At 34.9% G+C, this 17,780-nt stretch overlaps 1 protein-coding gene across 10 annotated transcripts in view; it reads right to left on the bottom strand.

Annotated features, from left to right (window-relative positions):
* INPP4B (inositol polyphosphate-4-phosphatase type II B) overlaps nt 1-17,780 on the bottom strand; it is a 687,065-nt gene that overhangs the window by 146,575 nt on the left and 522,710 nt on the right. For all 10 annotated transcript variants that reach the window (XM_076010603.1, XM_076010604.1, XM_076010602.1 and 7 more), the window contains 3 exons: nt 15,521-15,651; nt 15,061-15,165; nt 31-139 (listed from right to left, as the gene is read on the bottom strand). In XM_076010603.1, the coding sequence (XP_075866718.1) occupies nt 31-139; nt 15,061-15,165; nt 15,521-15,651 (345 nt within the window). The remainder of the gene's footprint in view (nt 1-30; nt 140-15,060; nt 15,166-15,520; nt 15,652-17,780) is intronic.

The following is a 17,780-nucleotide window of genomic DNA, read 5'->3' as shown; positions in this document are numbered from 1 at the left end:
TGTGCTTTCCTTTCTGTGTGGTTTACTTACTTTCTTCTTTCTGTCTCAAATCTATGAAGTAGTTTCCGAAGACCGCCATTCTTAAATCCCTGAAAATGGGCAGCTGGGGCTCCCACGGTGATGACATCGTAGAGAGCATCTGGAACAGAACAGACAAGGAGATGAACACTTCCCATTTATCTCTGGCGGCATGCCATTTGCATTGAAGCATACATACTGTGGGAATATGAGAAATTATTCTGTTTAATTTTTGCAGGAATAACTACAAACTTGCATCTCATGGGGGCAAGAAGAGCTAATCAATCTTTCTAAAAGCCACCTGTGCACCTAAACAAGATATAATATTTCCCTGATTGATGACTACATCTTAATTATATGCTGTAGTGTAGAACAGTATGTTCTCCCATTCGTCTATATACTTACTGAGATAACATGTTAATTGCTCTTTTGTGTATTTTACTTTATTGAGTTTTGCATCATTTAATTTGCAATCATATTGAAATTCAACAATAATGAACAATCTTTCAACCAAATTTTACACAGAAAAGAATCAAAATATTAATGCATTTTAGCTCAAGGGCAGAACAATACTGGTACATTTTAAAAAAAAATCTATACAGAGTACTTTCCTGCTGTGTATACTAAATCTTACACAATTTTGAACACATGCTTTTGCAATTTCCTTAGGTGACAGAGAAAGAATACATAAAATGTCTCGATCTATTTTCTAGCAAGATACTTTGTTTTTATAATACAAAATCCATACATTTAAATTGAAACTCAGTCCTCTGATCTTGAAAGCCATCAATTTTCATACATATTAAGTTTATGGCTTCAAAACATGCTATCATTTCTACATTCTAATGAAAACTATCCCCATAAGAAGGAAGACAGAGTGAATGTCTCCTTGTTAAACTACATTTTATTTGAGGAATGTAATTTCATAGTAGATCCTTTTCAAACTGATTTTGGTATTGACACATTGGTTGTTTTTTCAGATCTCATTTACTTGGAAAACATAAATTATTTTATTAGCTTCAGGTAAACACCATAACTTCTTCAGAGTAGTTCAATCCAGATGCACCTAAAATTTTTCTTTTAATAAAAAATGCCCTCAAAGTGAAAGACTTCAGCAGCATTCAGAAAATGCAAGGTCACAGAAAGAATACAACTCAAACCAATCTATAAATAAGGCACAAACCGAACAATCACTTAATAGGTCACTGTGGAGGTAAACTCTTGCCCTTTCAAAAAGTGACTAATAAACTTGAAGTCAGCTTTTCTTAAGATGGCAGAATATTAGATTTATAAGAAATTTAAATATTTTCTATGCTGGAGGTTTTAACCTAGGGCAAGAAATGGGTTTCGAGGTGTCCATGGATAGATGAATATGTGTCCACCTTTTGTCCACCATGGAGAGAGGACACAGCTTACTCAAAGGGTCATGAGATCATCCCAAATTACCAACACTGAATTCTAGTCCACCTTCATTTATCTCATGAGAAACCTGAGGATCATGAGAAGTTAACTGACTTATCAAAAGCCCCAAAGACTTTATACCTAGGGTCTTCTGACATCTTAGCCAGGGACAGAGAACCAGTATTCCCTGAAGGTTTAAGTAATTGATTGGAACGTGGGTCCCTAGCTTTGGATCCCAAGTCTGCCACTTGTAAGTGTGTGGCATTGGGAGAATGGTTTAACTTCTCTATGTCTCAGTTTTGTCAGCTATAAAATGGAATTGAAAGTAGTTACAAGTGATAAGTATTCAGTAAATATTATCAATGATCGTTATTTTCCCTTTTAAGAAACAATCCCACCAATTAAACAAAGAAAGGTGATATTTTAACTTTTGTTTATTTCCCCATAAAAATAAACTTTCCAGTTTGAAAAGGAAAGTTGATGCTGATGCTCAGCTTTCTAAATACATGAGCTCCTCTTTTAATTTAAACTAAACGCAAAGCAACAAGTCATGATGACAATGCAATACAATATGCTGTGTTTCTGCCAAATTTGAGTGACAAGCAATACCAATAACACACAGAGTGACTAAAAATATTATTCAGCCTTAAAGAAGAAGGAAATACTGCCATTTGTGACAATATGGATAAACCTGGAGGATGCTACGCTACGTGAAATAAGCCAGTCACAGAAGGACAAAAGACTCCACTTATAGGCAATATCCAAAATAGTCAAACTCACAGCAGCAGAAAATATAAGGGTGACTGTCAAGGAGGGGGAAATGAGGAGTTGTTATTTAGTGAGTACAAGTTTCAATTACACAAGATAAAAAAATATTATAGATATCTGCTGTACAACATAGTGCCTATATTTAAAAACACTGTACTGTACACATAAAAATTTAAGAGGGTATATCTCATGTTAAGTGTTCTGCAAACAATGACAACCACCACAAAAAAAAAACACAAAAGGCCACACGAAAACTTTTAGAGGTTATGGATATGTCTATTACCTTGATTGCAATGGTAGTTTCATAGGTATATGCCAATTTATCGATTGTGTATATTAAATATCTGCATGTTTTTGTATATCAATTTTACTTCAGTGAAACTTTTTTCATGTGTACATATGTACTACTAAGCCCAAACTAAATATATTCTCACTTCAATTTTTGAAAAAAATTAGCCTGTAGCCTCTCCACTGGATTTGATAAAGCCTGTGGCCTCTTCCATACCACCCAACAAGAGGAGAAGAATGAGGAAAGGGAAAGCTGAGTAGAAAGAGACAGAACTCTTAACTGATGGACAATTAAATAACTTACCACTGACAAATTTGCAAAAGCATTTGACCACAAACATTTTGCTGGGGCTCCCTGTGAGAGGCCATGCAAATGAAGGGCCCTGAAATTTCAGCTTTCTTAGCTTCTTGGTGAATCTGTCTCTTCAATCCATCCATAATTTAAGCGTCTTCCAAAGATACTTTCTAGGAACAGAAACTTTCTCTATCCATCCACCTCACTAATCAATCATGAAATTCTAGTCATCTATGAAGAAACCAAAAGACTCTGAAGTAGCAGACAAAGGTCAAGTTGCTTGAATAGTCTCTTCTCCTCATAATAAAGAGCTAATTATTTATTTTTGAATCTCAATGAAGAAGTCTGTGTGTTTACAGTACCTTCTATAGTATAACTTTTAAAGTTGTGATCAAGCTGTTCCATAGGTTCTGGCATTAACTTCCACTCTATTTTCTATTTACAAGCTCATTTCTTTTAGGGTTTTCACACCATATTTTTACTGAGGCCTATACAATCTCCTGCCTAGTTCTGATCTCTTTCAAAAAAAAAATAATCTAATTCCTAACTGCCCTATGCACATCTCCACGTGTTGACCAGCCTATTAAGCTTACCTTGTCCTAACTCTTGACCCCAGCCTTCCCTGGATCCCCGTGACCACTACAGTCAACTCATTTTTATTAAGCATCCCACAGTAGAGTCCTCAAGATCATTTTCAATTCCTCTATTTTTTCATCCTTATATCTGATCAGTTCTAACAACTCTGCTACCAAAATCTTAACGCTTGTCCATGTTAAGGATCTTTACCTTAGTGCTGAACTTCCTCATTTCTTGTTGGGATTACTACCACCTCTTCAACATCAGCCTCTCTGCATCCTGTTGTGGTTCCCTTCTCCTGCAGAGGTGGCTAGTAAGTCACTCTGCCTGAAACACGGGCTTCACTACTTGATCCCTCCTCACAAATTGCAAATATTGATAGAAGAACATTCAGACATCTCAATGCCATATTTTGTCCATCTATGATGTGGTTCCAACTTCTACTTGGTCACGTTATCCAGTGTCTTTTATAAGCACCATAAAAGTGGAAATGATTGTAGTCAAATTCAAGGAATATGCTCAGTGCTGGGCACATTGAAAGTACTCCTCATGTACTGCATGATTGGTTGCTGCCTAGTTAGAACAATTCTATATTTCTGAAATATCATATATACTTTGAAGCCTTTCTATCTTTGTCCTTGTGTTCTCAGACTTTTTTTTCCCCATACTCACCCTCCTCTCATTTTTTTTCACTGACTACAGAATCCCCTCCTCATTTGCAATCAAACTCAATTATCACCTTCTCTTTGAAGCCTTCCTGAATATATTCCAGTCAAAATAACAGCTCCTTTTATCTATATTTCCACATTGCTTTGTCTTCACCTTGAAGATTTACTCATTTCTTCCTTATGATAGTTTCTATACCCAAATAAAATAATGCCTATGGCCATAAAAATTTTATAAATGTTTTGAGAGCTGTTTTCTCCATTGTGTTTATGTTATTTGCATCTATGAACTATATTTACTTAATAAATAATAACAATCCTAATAATAATGATGCCTGCAATATAGTAAAAGCACAGTAAAAATTATTAAATGAATGAATGATAATAGCCAAAATTTATTGAGTGCCTACATATATTATTAGATCCTACTAGGCAGTCTACATTCAGGATCTCACTTAATTTTCAAGATAATCCTGTAAAATAAATGTTGTTTTCCCAGATTTAGAGGTAAGGAAACTAATTCCCCTTAAGACTGAATATTAATAACTTGTCTGGTCTCATGCTAGAAAGTTTCAGATTTGACATATTTTCCAACGTCTGACTCACTAAACAAACAAACTTATGTTATAAACAATTTTCAATGTCTTAGTCATGCTTAGATTATCCATTAGCTGGAGCAATGATGTGCCTATATACTGGATGCTCAATAGAGCTTGTTTGCTTTAACATTTTAGATATTTATTTCTATAACGAAGTATCTTTTGATCGCATCAAAAAGAAGACTAAACATTTATTGTTAGTGGTCTCAGATATCAAACAAAAGCTTGTAATACACAAAAATCAAGATGATTAAACTGACCTGACCTATATTATTCTAATCTTTATTATTTCACTGAACAAATGCCCATTGAACATATCCTATTTTCAAGAGTTACCTTAATTTCCTGTGAAAATTTAATATTGGAACCCTGAGAGCTTGTTTGGAGGTTCTAGCCAGGGAATGGATATACCCTTGACCAAAGAATGGTCCTCCTCTATCAGGGAAGGTCATCCTCTTTGAGCGCACAGCTTCAGGAGGGACACACATGGAGCAGTGAGGGAGGAAGGGGACACGGGCTTAGCTAGCCAGATCAGCTTCATCAACCCTGGTGATCAGTGGTATGACAGATATTGCAGCCAGATTGCCCTCCACACTTGCGAATTTCACATTTAGGTCTAGAACTTACATTAGTTCCTGCATAGAGAACTTTGTGTGACTTGTCTAGCAGAAAATACTTATTTCTTCCTTTGTGCCATCATAGTCCTAGATCCACATCTTTATCATAGCTTTAGTTACTTTTCATATTGCATATCATAGCTTTAGTTACTTTTCATATTTCATAAAAGCATATGAAAATACTTTTCATATTGCATAATTACTTTCATATTGCATATTGGAGGGCATGGCATACTTTGAGATTATGCAAGTATCCCATTTCTGCTTAAATTTTCCCTCACTAATTTTGGCATTCATTGATGGATCTTGCCTGTGGCAATTATTACTATTTGCATTTGAATGGTGATGGCCTGTTTCTCTTATTCCTCTCACATTTGTTAATCAGAATTCTTCTGAGAGGAATAGTTGACTCTTCTCCTCTACCCATTTATTATTCACTTACCTATTACTTTCAACATGGACTCATGGATACTTTGTTCTTTGGTTTATGATGCAATAAGATATTTATGTTGCACAAGTTGGGCCAGCTTTGTCTATTGGGAGCTCTTTAGATGGACGCCGGTGCCCTTCAAATGTGCCCCTTCTATTTTTTTTAATTTTTATTTTTTAGCACATTCTTACTTTCTACAGCCACGAGATACTCCAGACTCATGTCATATTTTCCTTGCTCCAGTCCTGCAATAAACTAGCTTTCCAAGGAACCCTGATCCTTTTTATTGTAGAATAGTATTATGTTTAGAAATCAAGCACTGGAGACTAGTTATGCTCATTGCTATGGGGCTGTTACTGCTTTCCATCCCTTTCAGCGGCTAGAGCTAGAAAATATTTGTACCTATATTAACTAATACACACACACATCTGTATTTATTTTGTCATTTATCTCTATCCATTATTGTTTATTCTTTTCATTAAATTATAATTTTTATAATTTTATGGATCATTTATTGTCATTTTAAACAACACAACAAAAATATTTTAAAAATACAACAATTTGGGGATATGAAATTTTAAGGAAGACTTACATAATGATAAGCAACAAAATAAACAGGCTTTGAAAAAATAGACACGGTTACATGTTCTCAAGGGTGAAGATGCTAAGAGGCAAAAAATAGAAACATCCTCCCAAAATTCTTCACTTTTGAACTTCATAGAATAAATTTCAAATTGGCAAGTTTGCATAGCTGGCGTAAGTGTAGCTTCTTATCTATATTTTTAAAAGGCACTGCTCTTATTTTCTCACCTCCCAACATAACCATGATATTCCATTAATATCAACAAGTCTTGTCTATAGAGACATTAGGTATGGTTTATGTCCGAATATTGAAAAAGCAAATAAGGCCTGTCTCTTCCCTCTCTCTAATTGCTTTCTGATTCTACCTATATTGATCAGAACCATTCCTCAAAACGCTTGAATCTTTATGTGCATATTTTGTAGAAGTTCAAAGAGGTTGGGCTTAAATAGCCTTTTGTACGTTTTAGGTCTTCAAAAAGTTGCTTTGAAGTTTTAAACTTTGAATTTTGATAGCCAAAGTGTGACTCTGAAGTAAACAATCGGAAAGTAGCTACTTAATGTTATTCTCAGAATTGACATGAATTTAAGCCAAAAGAAACAGCTTTGCTCTCCAGCCAAAGGCATGTTCAGTTTGCCGTGTGGTCTGAAATAAGAACACATTGTATACAGTTGTATAATCTTTAGCTGTAATTGAGATAGTTTCTGTCACATTTAAAACTGATCACTCAAATTTTTACAATATAAACACTTTCCATGAAAATTACAAATTTATTGTTATCTTAGGGAATCTTCTTAATATTTTGCAATTATCATTTTATAATTATCAGTTACAAATATCTAAATCTTGGAACAGCTATGTTTGACTCCTTTGGACCCTTCAGCTTGGAATTTCACTTGCAATTCCTATGAAAACAGTAGATTAATCTACAATACTATGTGATTTTTTCCCCCAGGTTTCTTTATTTGACGAAGAATGGTATACATTTAAAATGCCATGTTCATTTTTAGCTGGTGCAGTTGTACTCCTTTAAATTTAGAATTCACTGGAATTGGTTCTTTCCCTCCAAGAGAAAATATATATAAAAAAAACCTAATAATAATCAATAAGAAAACAAAATTCTTAAAATTCTAAGGTAACAATCTGATCAGTAAAATTTGTATTTTTATTTTTAAAATCCTTTTATTTTTCCCTGTTTTTTTAATGATGTACCCTCATGATTTAAATAGCCCTTAGCTGTGTATAGCAAAAGCCTTCTGATTTTTGGTATCAAGAGACAATTAGAAAAATCTAGAAAGAAATTTTTTTACAGGAAATTTAAGCAAAAAAAAATTAAGTTTTTTTTTTTTCTTTCTTAAAATTATGTGTGTCTTGTTTCTTTGACATTTACAGAATCTTCTAAATTGCCTTTGGCTTTGTGAAAATGGCAGAGTATTCAATGTAATAGGGAAGTGGAATTTAAGTTGTTGAGTCTCATCAAGCCAAAGAGACCAGGCTGGTTTGAGATATAATAATAGGGCTGCCTTGCAGCCTTTTAAAAGTCACTTAATAATAGAAATGAGATAATAACTCTATTTTTCCCCCAGAAGATCTCTTTAAAATTCCTAAAACTATAAAATAATGCTGATGACAAAAATGTATGCCTACTAATCTCCTGTCAAGGAACAATTTAAACATCATCCCTGATTTTAAAAGGGCATCCAGAATGCCTTTGACAGGAATCACAAGGCTTTAGGGAGTTTTAAGGGAAATCTATTTCAAAATAGGGCAAATAATTTGGCTTCATCATTAAACATAACTACAGGCAATTATGCTTCATTGATGAGGTGATAGCCCGAACTCTTGAGATACAGAAGTCAGGGAACTCTAATCCCTCCTCTTGTTGGCTCCTGGCCTCAGTGTGGTGATTAGAGGAAGGACAAGAGGCTCCTAACTCATCCACAGTTACAGGGTAAACTCTGGCCGATGTTACACCTGACTCGAACTGCAACTTTATTGTACAGAATACTTTTGTTTTGTTTTTAAACAAGATTTAGTTAAGGTTCTTTGCATAGCAACTTAACAGAACCCTACTTAAGATACATGCAAAACAAACAAAAGAAAATATCAATAGTGGGTGTGCTTGGGGCAGGTGTGTTTCACTCATGCAAACTAAAGGCAGGCCCATTCCCTGTGGGCTCAAGTCAGAAACTGAAAAACCATCACAAACTATCTCTATCTTTTCTTTCTTCTTGTGGACTACTTCATTGTATGTCTGATTTTTCTTCCCCATGGAAAAGATGACAAGTTTTTTGGTTCCCTAGAACACAATTAGAGCTAAATTCATGAGCGGGGATTGTTTCTGAATCCCCCAACTGAATCCACAAGTGAAACTCAATTGATTCAGCTTGGGTCAATTGTTCACCCTCCTCTCTGTTTCTCTGGAGCACAAGCTACATATCAGGCACTGTGATCATTCAATCAGCTGTGTCTAAGGGGACTAGGCTCACAAAGTAAAATCATGGCCATATAGCTCATATTTACAAAGCACTCCTGTTTAAAGTTAACCATGCACTGATAATGCAGAGTTACATAAAGGAGAATTTTAGTTTTCTAAATTATGACAGGTCCATAAACTATGTCTGGTCTCTGAAAAAAGCAATTGCTTTAGTTTGAATTCATTCAATTTTAAAACAAGATATAATACTTTGCTATAGTATATCTAAAACATATAAAATAATTAAAACAAGATATCATAATTTTATAATAATTTATATTTTATAATATACACAACTGATGTTCTACAAAAATAAAATTTATTGCAGTATATCGGAGTAAAACCTTTTATTTTAACTTGTGGGATTTTGTTTTTATTATTGTTGTCACTGCTAAGATCTCTATTGTGGTAGACTATTTGTTGCAGTAAATTTAAGTAATGAATAAGAGTGAAAAATTAACTTAATGAGTCTGGGGGTACCTGAAGTTAACTGGAAGTTATTTCATCTGTTATGACGAGACATGACAACATTAGTTCTGCTCAGTTACTTGTTTCAAGAGCTAGGTATTAGCCTTGCTCTTGGTCGATTTGCCGGCTATTGTTTGCAAAGCTTCCTCTCCAAATATAGCAGGCTTATTAATCACATGTGTATAGACACAATTTACTAATGGTAAAAATGAAGAAAAAAAAATAGTCTATCCAAGTAACTCACCAGTGAAACACTAAGGTTTGGCCAATCTTATCTGCATCATTACCTCGCAAAATGTTCTCTGTAATTCAGCTAACTATTCAAATCCGTAACTATAAATCTTAATGAAATTTAACTACAATTTAAAATCTGTTAAATATAATTTATATAAGTAAAAAATTTGGTTCATTACCACCTATCACAACTTTTAACCTTTTTATTTTGCAAATAAGAAACCTGAAATCAAGAGAGGTCACATAACCTGGTCAAAGTTGAAGTAGTCAGTGGTAGGGCCCCAAAATTTCAGTGGCATTCTCAATCTCTATTATAACACATAGTTGTTGATCTAATCTATATGGCACCTAATTTATCTGAACTCCAGTTTTAAATAATAACTTTTAAACTTGTATTTACAAGTATTTACAAGTATTATTTACAAGTATTTACAAATATTTTTAACCACTTTGGTACCAGCGTTGACTGTAGTCGACAGCCACAGATGAACGTGCACAGCCCAGCATCGACTATAGTCGACAGCCAAAGATAATTGTGCACAGTGATTTTAGCCAATAGCCGTGATATGAATGCACACAGCCAAGCGTCGACTTTAGCTGACAGCCATGATATGACTTTTCTAATTTTTCATTTATCAAAATTAAATTGTGAACATTTAAAAATAATGTAATGAAAACATATATGTATATGTTACCTATTCAGATTTACATTACAAGTAAAGCTGCCTGTAAAGTAAAACAAACTTTCAGTGCTTTAAAGCTTTCCTCATCACACAAGAGCAAAACCGATTCGTCGTCAATGCACAGCACAAAATACCCTGCAGACTATGAGTGCCGGCTGTGGGCAAGGTTTTGCAGCCGGTGATAATTTTACATGCTATGCGTGATATATGATATATACACATATCATGATGTCATATATATTATATATGTATGGTATACATGAATAGCTTTGGAAAAATATCAGTATGCAGTATAATTCAATATTCTTCCCATTAACTTGGCTGTTGGGATATTTAGTCCTTTCCCATATTTTCTTCTTAGGTCTTCAATGAGAAGAACCAGTTTTTCTGCTAACTACTTTGTCAAAAATCCTCTAGTTTATGGGTTTGTCCCCTAGATCTGTAATATTAAAATCTTTCTTTTCTCTGTATTGCTTGATCTTTTTCATTACAGAAAAGAAATTTCTTTCTATATCCTGTTGTGGGTTTACTTGTGTACCCCCAAGAAAGATACTTCAGAATGTGACCTTATTTGGAAATAATGTAATCAAATTACTATGACTGGTGTCTTTAAAGGGGACAAGGGACACAGAAACAGTGGCACACAGAGGGAAGACAACTGAAGACACACAGGAGAACACCCTATGAAGATGGAGGATTGGTGTGATGCATCAGCAAGCCAAGGAAAGCAAAGGATTGCCAGAAATCCTTGCCTTGCCCGGAGGCAAGGCAAGATTTCCCTGTAGGTTTCAGAGGGAGCATGACCCTAATGACATTTTGATTTCATACTTCTAGCCTCCAGAACTGTGACACAATAATTTTGGTTACTTAAGCAATTCAGTTTGCAGTATTTTATTATGGCATCCCCAGGAAACTGATACATATTCCAAACCAAACTAGTTAGAAAAAAACAGAAACAAATAAAAGAAACTCCTTTTCTTTGCTTTTCTAAATTTATTTCTTTTAGTTGCCAGTTTCTTTCTTTCAAATCAGAGAATCGGAAACTAAATACATTGTCTGCATCATAGCTTATTCCAGTCTATTTTTCATACAGTACCTTAGAAAACAGCATACTGTGTAGATCAAGGATCCTAAAATTTTTTAAACAGGGGGCCAGTTCACTGTCCCTCACACCATTGGAGAGTGCACACTGTGGGCCAAGGACGAGCAGGCTGCTAAGCAGGACGGGCAGCGGCGGCAAAAACACCCGGAGGGCCAGATAAATGTACTAGGCGGCCCACATGTGGCCCGTGGGCCATAGTTTGAGGACGCCTGCTGTAGATAGCTTTTTCGTTTTTAAGAAAGAAGTAGGAAGTAAAGGGCCACTTAGATAATAACTTCTCTCTGGTGGAAGTATTTTAAGTTTCACCACCAAATATTTTAATGCATAATTAAATATAAATTCATATCAATTTGGCCCCAAATAGTCTGTTTGGTTTGATAACCCAAATTATCCTTTTCCCTCACTGCCTTATTCCACCAGTCGTTAAGTACTTGCATGGTGATGGTTTCTTCAAAACTGCCTCCCCAAATCATCCTTACAATATACCTGGCTATTTCCTTAGTTCAAGACTTAATTGTCTCTTTACAGGCTCTTGATCATTTTTTCCAATTTTATCAGCCCTAATAAAGCTGAAAAAGCCATTTTTGTTCCAGAGATGGCAAATGCCATATATATATATATATATATATATATATATATATATATATATAAAACTACTATTATTATATCATTCTAGGTGTTTTACATACTCTAATTTACTTAATCAGGAATGAGAAAAGAGATTGCTTTAGAAAGATTAAATAAGAGATGTAAGTCATATATAAAAAGTGGTAGAGCTGCAATTCAAAGGTCTGTTACCCTCAAAGATATATAAAGTTTTCAGTATATGATAAAACTCTTTTTATTTTGGCTATTAGAAAAAAATTATGTTGATTGTCCGAGAGCACTTAAGTATTTTAGCTTCTTTTATTTCTTGTTGACACCTTGGTTTTTGATGATTTTTAAAATCATTACATACTGTTATATTCAAACTACTAAGAGACACTCAGTAACAAGAAAGAGACACTGTCTTAACTATGTTTTGTGATGCTATAACAGGATACTACAGACTGAGTCATTTATAAAACACAGAAATATATTGTCTCCCAGTTCTGGAGGCTGGGACGTCCAAGATCAAGGCATTGGTATCAGATGAGGGCCTTCTTGCTGTGTCCTCATATGGCAGGAGGGCAAGAGAGGATGAGCCTTGTGTCCTCATATGGCAGAACAACAAAAGAGGACAAACTCACTCCTGAAAGCCCTTTTTATAATGGCATTAATGCATTCAAAAGAATAGAGCTCTCATTTCCTGAATACCTCCAATTAGGCCCATTAAGCCCCACCTCCTAACACTGTTACACTGGGTATTTTTTTTTTTTTTTTTTTTGAGACAGAGTCTTACTCTTTTGCCCAGGCTAGAGTGCTGTGGCATCTGCCTACCTCACAGCAACCTCGAACTCCTGGGCTCAAGCAATCCTGCTTCAGCCTTCTGAGTAGCTGGGACTACAGGCATATGCCACCATGCCTGGCTAATTTTTTCTATATATTTTTAGTTGTCCAGCTAGTTTCTTTCAAGTTTAGTAGAGACGGGGTCTCACTTTGCTTAGGCTGGTCTTGAACTCCTGAACTCAAATGATCCACCTGCCTCAGCCTTCCAGACTGCTAGGATTACAGGCCTGAGCCACCATGCCTGGCCTGTTACACTGAGTGTTAGGTTTCCAACACATGAATTTTGGGGAACAGATTCAGACCACAGCAGTTTTCTAAATGCCTTGGCCAATCCAGCTCAATTTTTTTTTCAGTTTTATAATTTGGTGTAAGTTGCGGTGAATATGGCCTAAATTAAAATTTCAGATATCTTATAAGGGGTACCAAAAGCAATAAAATACACATCAAATAATTATAACCACACTTAAACTTGCACATCAACTGGTTATGTATATACTATTGGTATGCACAAACTAGAAAAGAATACAATTTAATTAATCTGATTTAAATTTCAGACAGTTTAAAGCAGAATAGAGATTTCATTTTAACTTTTTGTAAACCACTTTATTAAGGTATAGTTAAGCTACAAAAACGTTGCATATATATATATACAACTTGATGACTTTGGAGATAAATATATACTTTTGAAATCATTAGCACAGTCTATACTATACACCTATCCATCAGCTCCAAAAGTTTCTTCTCACCCTTATTTATGTATAATTATTTATTTGTGTGTGATAAGAACACAACAAAATATTTACCCTGTTAGCCAAATTTTAAGTATGCAATACACTATTGTTAACTATAGGTACTATGCTGTCCAGTAGACCTCTAGGACTTACTCATCTTGCACAACTAACACTTTGGACCTTTCATCTAAAACCTCCCTTTTTCCTCCTCCCCAAAGCCCTTAGCAACCACCATTATACTCTCTGCTTCTATGAGTTTGACTATTTTAGATTCTTCATGTAAGTAATATCCTATAGTACATGCCCTTCTGTGTCTGGCTTATTTTTCTTAGCATAATGTTGTCTAGGTTCATTCACATTGTCTCAAATGGCAGGATTTTCTTCTGTATAAGGGTGAATAATATTCCATTGTTTATACATAGCACAGTTTCATTATCCATTCATCCAACAGTGATGCATTCACATTGCTTCTAGGTCTTGGATACTGGTTATAATGCTGCAATAAATGTGGAAGTGCAGATACCTCTTCGAAATCCTGATTTTAAAAATTTCAGATACATACCCAGAAGTGGGAACACTGGATCATATGGTACTTCTATTTTAAATTTTTTGATGAATGTCCATACTTTTTTCCATAGTAGTGCCTACACCAATTTACATTTCCATCAACAGTATATAAGAGTCCTCTCATTTCAAGTTTTCTAATCCTGTAGCTACTATGTTGTGACAATGGCTATGAAACAGGGTGTCAGAATGGGTCTTTACATGTCTGTGTATGTATATTTATATATATGTTAATATACTTAACATAAAGAATTTGATGCTGTACAGTTACCCTCAGTCCCCTAGAGGATGGGTCCCAGAAGAATGAGCACAGCATTTGTCATTTCAAACAGGGAAACTTTTGAGAAGGGAGTGGGAGGCACCATTAACCATGATGCTGAGACAACAGGCACAATTGGGGACTTTTGCTGGTAAAACCAGGTCATATTGTCATGCACGATATACAAAGAAATTGCTAGCAATAAGTTAAAGAAAGGTAGAACTGACAAGAGTATTTAAAAATATATTTTGTTTGTCGAGCAGTGGCAAGGGATTACATAGAATCGTAATAAATATGACATCATATTGGTCAGTGGGGACCTTATTCAGGTATGTTTATAAAAACCCACATTTTTCCTTGACAAATGTTTCTCACAACTGAGTACATCAAAATACACTACCACCTTCTACCTAACAAATCTTACCACATCATTTCCATAGGGAAGGGGTGTATTTCTGTTGATAGTCACCAGTAAGTCAGAAAAACAATGTTATCAGTCTTCCTTGTGCTTTGGTTTCTTAAGATAGGTAAAAAAAATGAACCAGGTTTTTAATCTTTATTTTTTTCTATTTCAAACAGTACCATAATTGTTAACTATTAGCCATCAATAATTTTACTTTAGGGAGCCGATATTCATTTTGGACTGTCATTTCTAAATCAATCCGGGTATCACTTTCATAAAAAATTGTCCAAAAATACAGCAACAAAAATGCCATAGTCTCTCTTTTAGTCCTTAGGGCCATTACCAGCTTCAATTGTTTCATCTTCGTCTTTATATAACAATTAAAGTTTTGAATTCTACCAATAGTCAAGCTTTCTAAATAAGTACCAACTGTAACATAATTTGCCATTGATAAAAGAATAATATATAATGATACCTTTCAAGTGAGGGCTGTGTACGTGCATTCTTTGCAGATGTAGATTTATTGGAACGAATTCCAATGTTTTCTCTCCTTTGCTGCTGCTGGATTTGAAAGAGGACCCTAAAAAAAAAGATTGAACATTATTAGCAAAAAAGCTAATTGTGTATTTGTTGAAAGATATATTTGACAAAAAAGTTACAAGAATTTCAGAAAGAAAAACATATCCTGTATTTATAAGCTGCTTTTCCTCTCAGAAATCAATTTTAAAAAATTATATCAATTATTCTTACAATAATACCATGTGATTGACTAAGGCAGTTTTTCCCCCTTGTTTTAATATATTAGAGTGAGAAATAAAGAGTTTTTTTTTTTTAATTTTGGCTCTCCTATCTCCATAAAATAATGTTTATTGTCATTTTCACATTACATGCATGAAATGCAATTTAGTGTGAGTGAGTAAAGTTGTTTTTCTCACCTGTTTCCTTGCTAAGTTCTGTCAGAATATCTTGGTACATATTCACCATTTGATCACAGTGAGTAAGGACATTTTTTCGTAGATTGTCCCAGTGAGGAGAAAGTTCACCAAGTTCTTTTAGCTCCTGGTTTCTGTTAAGAATGTAAAAGAAAAGAAACTATTTATATCTTAAATCCATAGATGCAGAATCCTTAATCAAGGTTGCCAAATTAATAAAAAATTGTTTCATCATCCTTCCCAGGAAAGCTTTATAAGATTATTAGGTTAAAATGAAAAAAAAAATATTAACACAAAAGACAAATACCAGTATTTATACCACACAATGAAAAACCATCATGTCAATGGGCAGAAAAAAAAAAAAGATTAAATTCCCTGATATAATTTTCACAAAGATGGCAGACTTAGCCTTAATATTCAGAGAAGACATTGAGTTAAAAAGCAAATACTAAAACCCCAAGGAAAAAATGGTTAAGTTCTAGGCTTCAGCTATCCAAAATCAAAAAACGTGAGAAGGGCTATCTGACTGTGTCTGATGGAAACAAGAGATTCTCAGGTAACTCAATTTATATATATTAAAGCTGCAATTAAAAAAAAAAAAAACCTAAAGCCTAAATACTAAATAAAGGATATTGTCAGATATGGTTATATTGGTTGTAGTTTCTTCCCTCAAGAGGACTATTTAAGTAAATACTGTATGTATATGTGCTGTCCTCTCTTTATCAAAAGGACAAGCTAATCATGCCATTTAGGTTTTAATTATTACATTTTACCTAAATCTCTACCCTTTAGCCACCTTAATTTAAACCATCAGAATGCCTTTTTAAAATTATAGTGATAAATGGTCCAATATGCTGCTTGGTTAGATCTCTTATTCATTTCTGTAACCTTTTACCAACAACATTTTCATGAGGCTAATTTAACCAGTAATAATGAAGCTTCTTTGCTATTTTGGCAGTGAAACATGCTAAATACCAAGCTAATAAATTCAGAAGATGTAGAATCTTTAACATTCTATTAAAATTCAAGAATAATGAATGGTGTGCAAAAATGTGACTTGTTTTCAAATGTTTGTAGCTGCTTTTGTTTTGCTTCAATAGGAATGCAATGTAGTATTGGTATATCTGATATCTTTAAAATTTTTGTGAACATTAATCTCATTAATTTTTCCAAAACTTAGCTTTCATGACACAACATTCATGGGAGAAAAAGTAATTAAGCAGTAGACAATGAGAGTAAAACAAGTTAATGACCAAAAGGGAGAGAGAGGGAAGGCTGAAGAATTGAGGAGTCGAATTCTCTGCACTCAAAAGGCAGGACATTCAAATTTTGAGAAAAAAAGCAACAACCACTAAAGAAAACAATTTCAAAAGCTCGATCAATCCAGGTCTAGAAGAACCTGGGCAATTAGGTCAAATTTGAGTTAGATAACAATTACGATAGGTCAACTTAGTATGTAAAGTCTCAGGATTTTCTTAGACAGTTATAATGAAAATACTAGCTAAGTATTCCTGTTTAATACTAATGGATGCACTACAGGTTTACAATGTATATTGTCTCTAAATCCTTATCAGAAAGAATAATTAAAAGAGGGATGGTAAGGGAAGAGAGGAAGAGTGACAGTGAAGCCCCTGACTACACCGTGGGATACTGGGGTGATGTTAAGCTCCTTGCCTAAGAGAAGTTTGGCAAAATGTGGTCGGAAAGTTTAGCATTCTGAGAGAGCCAAGATGGCCTATTAGAGACATCGCTTGTTGGACCATCCCTGCTAGAAGGTAGAATATTGGGCTGAGGAAAGCAGAGTGGAGTTGCAGCTCAGGTGTGGATCACAGAGAAAGACAACAGAGACATCGGGGGACCCCACGGAGGAAAACTGTGAAGCTGAGAAAGAAGAAGACAGAGATAGCAGTGCAGATCAAATCCACAGAGGCTCAGAGCCCAGTGAAAAGGTAAGGGCTGCCCCATGTAGGTGCCTTCAGTGAACAGTGAGACACAAAGTATACTGAAGGTGCCTCCACCCTCTCCACAAGCCCAGCCACAGCAGCTAAACAGGAATAGTGGAGTGAACCAGTGAACTCTTGGAGTTTGGGTGTCCATAAGGGACACCCTGCAGGAGATGCCTTGAGAGACCAAAGTGCTGGTTTTCTTACACAAAGACAATTTTTCCTCTGCAACTCCCTGTTCACAGCAACAGAGAAAATAATTTGAGCTCCAGCTGACTGGTAGCCATAGCCACTCCTCCTCCATTGGAAAGAATGTGGAT

Source organism: Microcebus murinus, chromosome 15 (genome assembly GCF_040939455.1).
Source record: "Microcebus murinus isolate Inina chromosome 15, M.murinus_Inina_mat1.0, whole genome shotgun sequence".
NCBI lineage: Eukaryota > Metazoa > Chordata > Mammalia > Primates > Cheirogaleidae > Microcebus > Microcebus murinus.
This window is presented reverse-complemented; position numbering and strand designations above follow the sequence as displayed.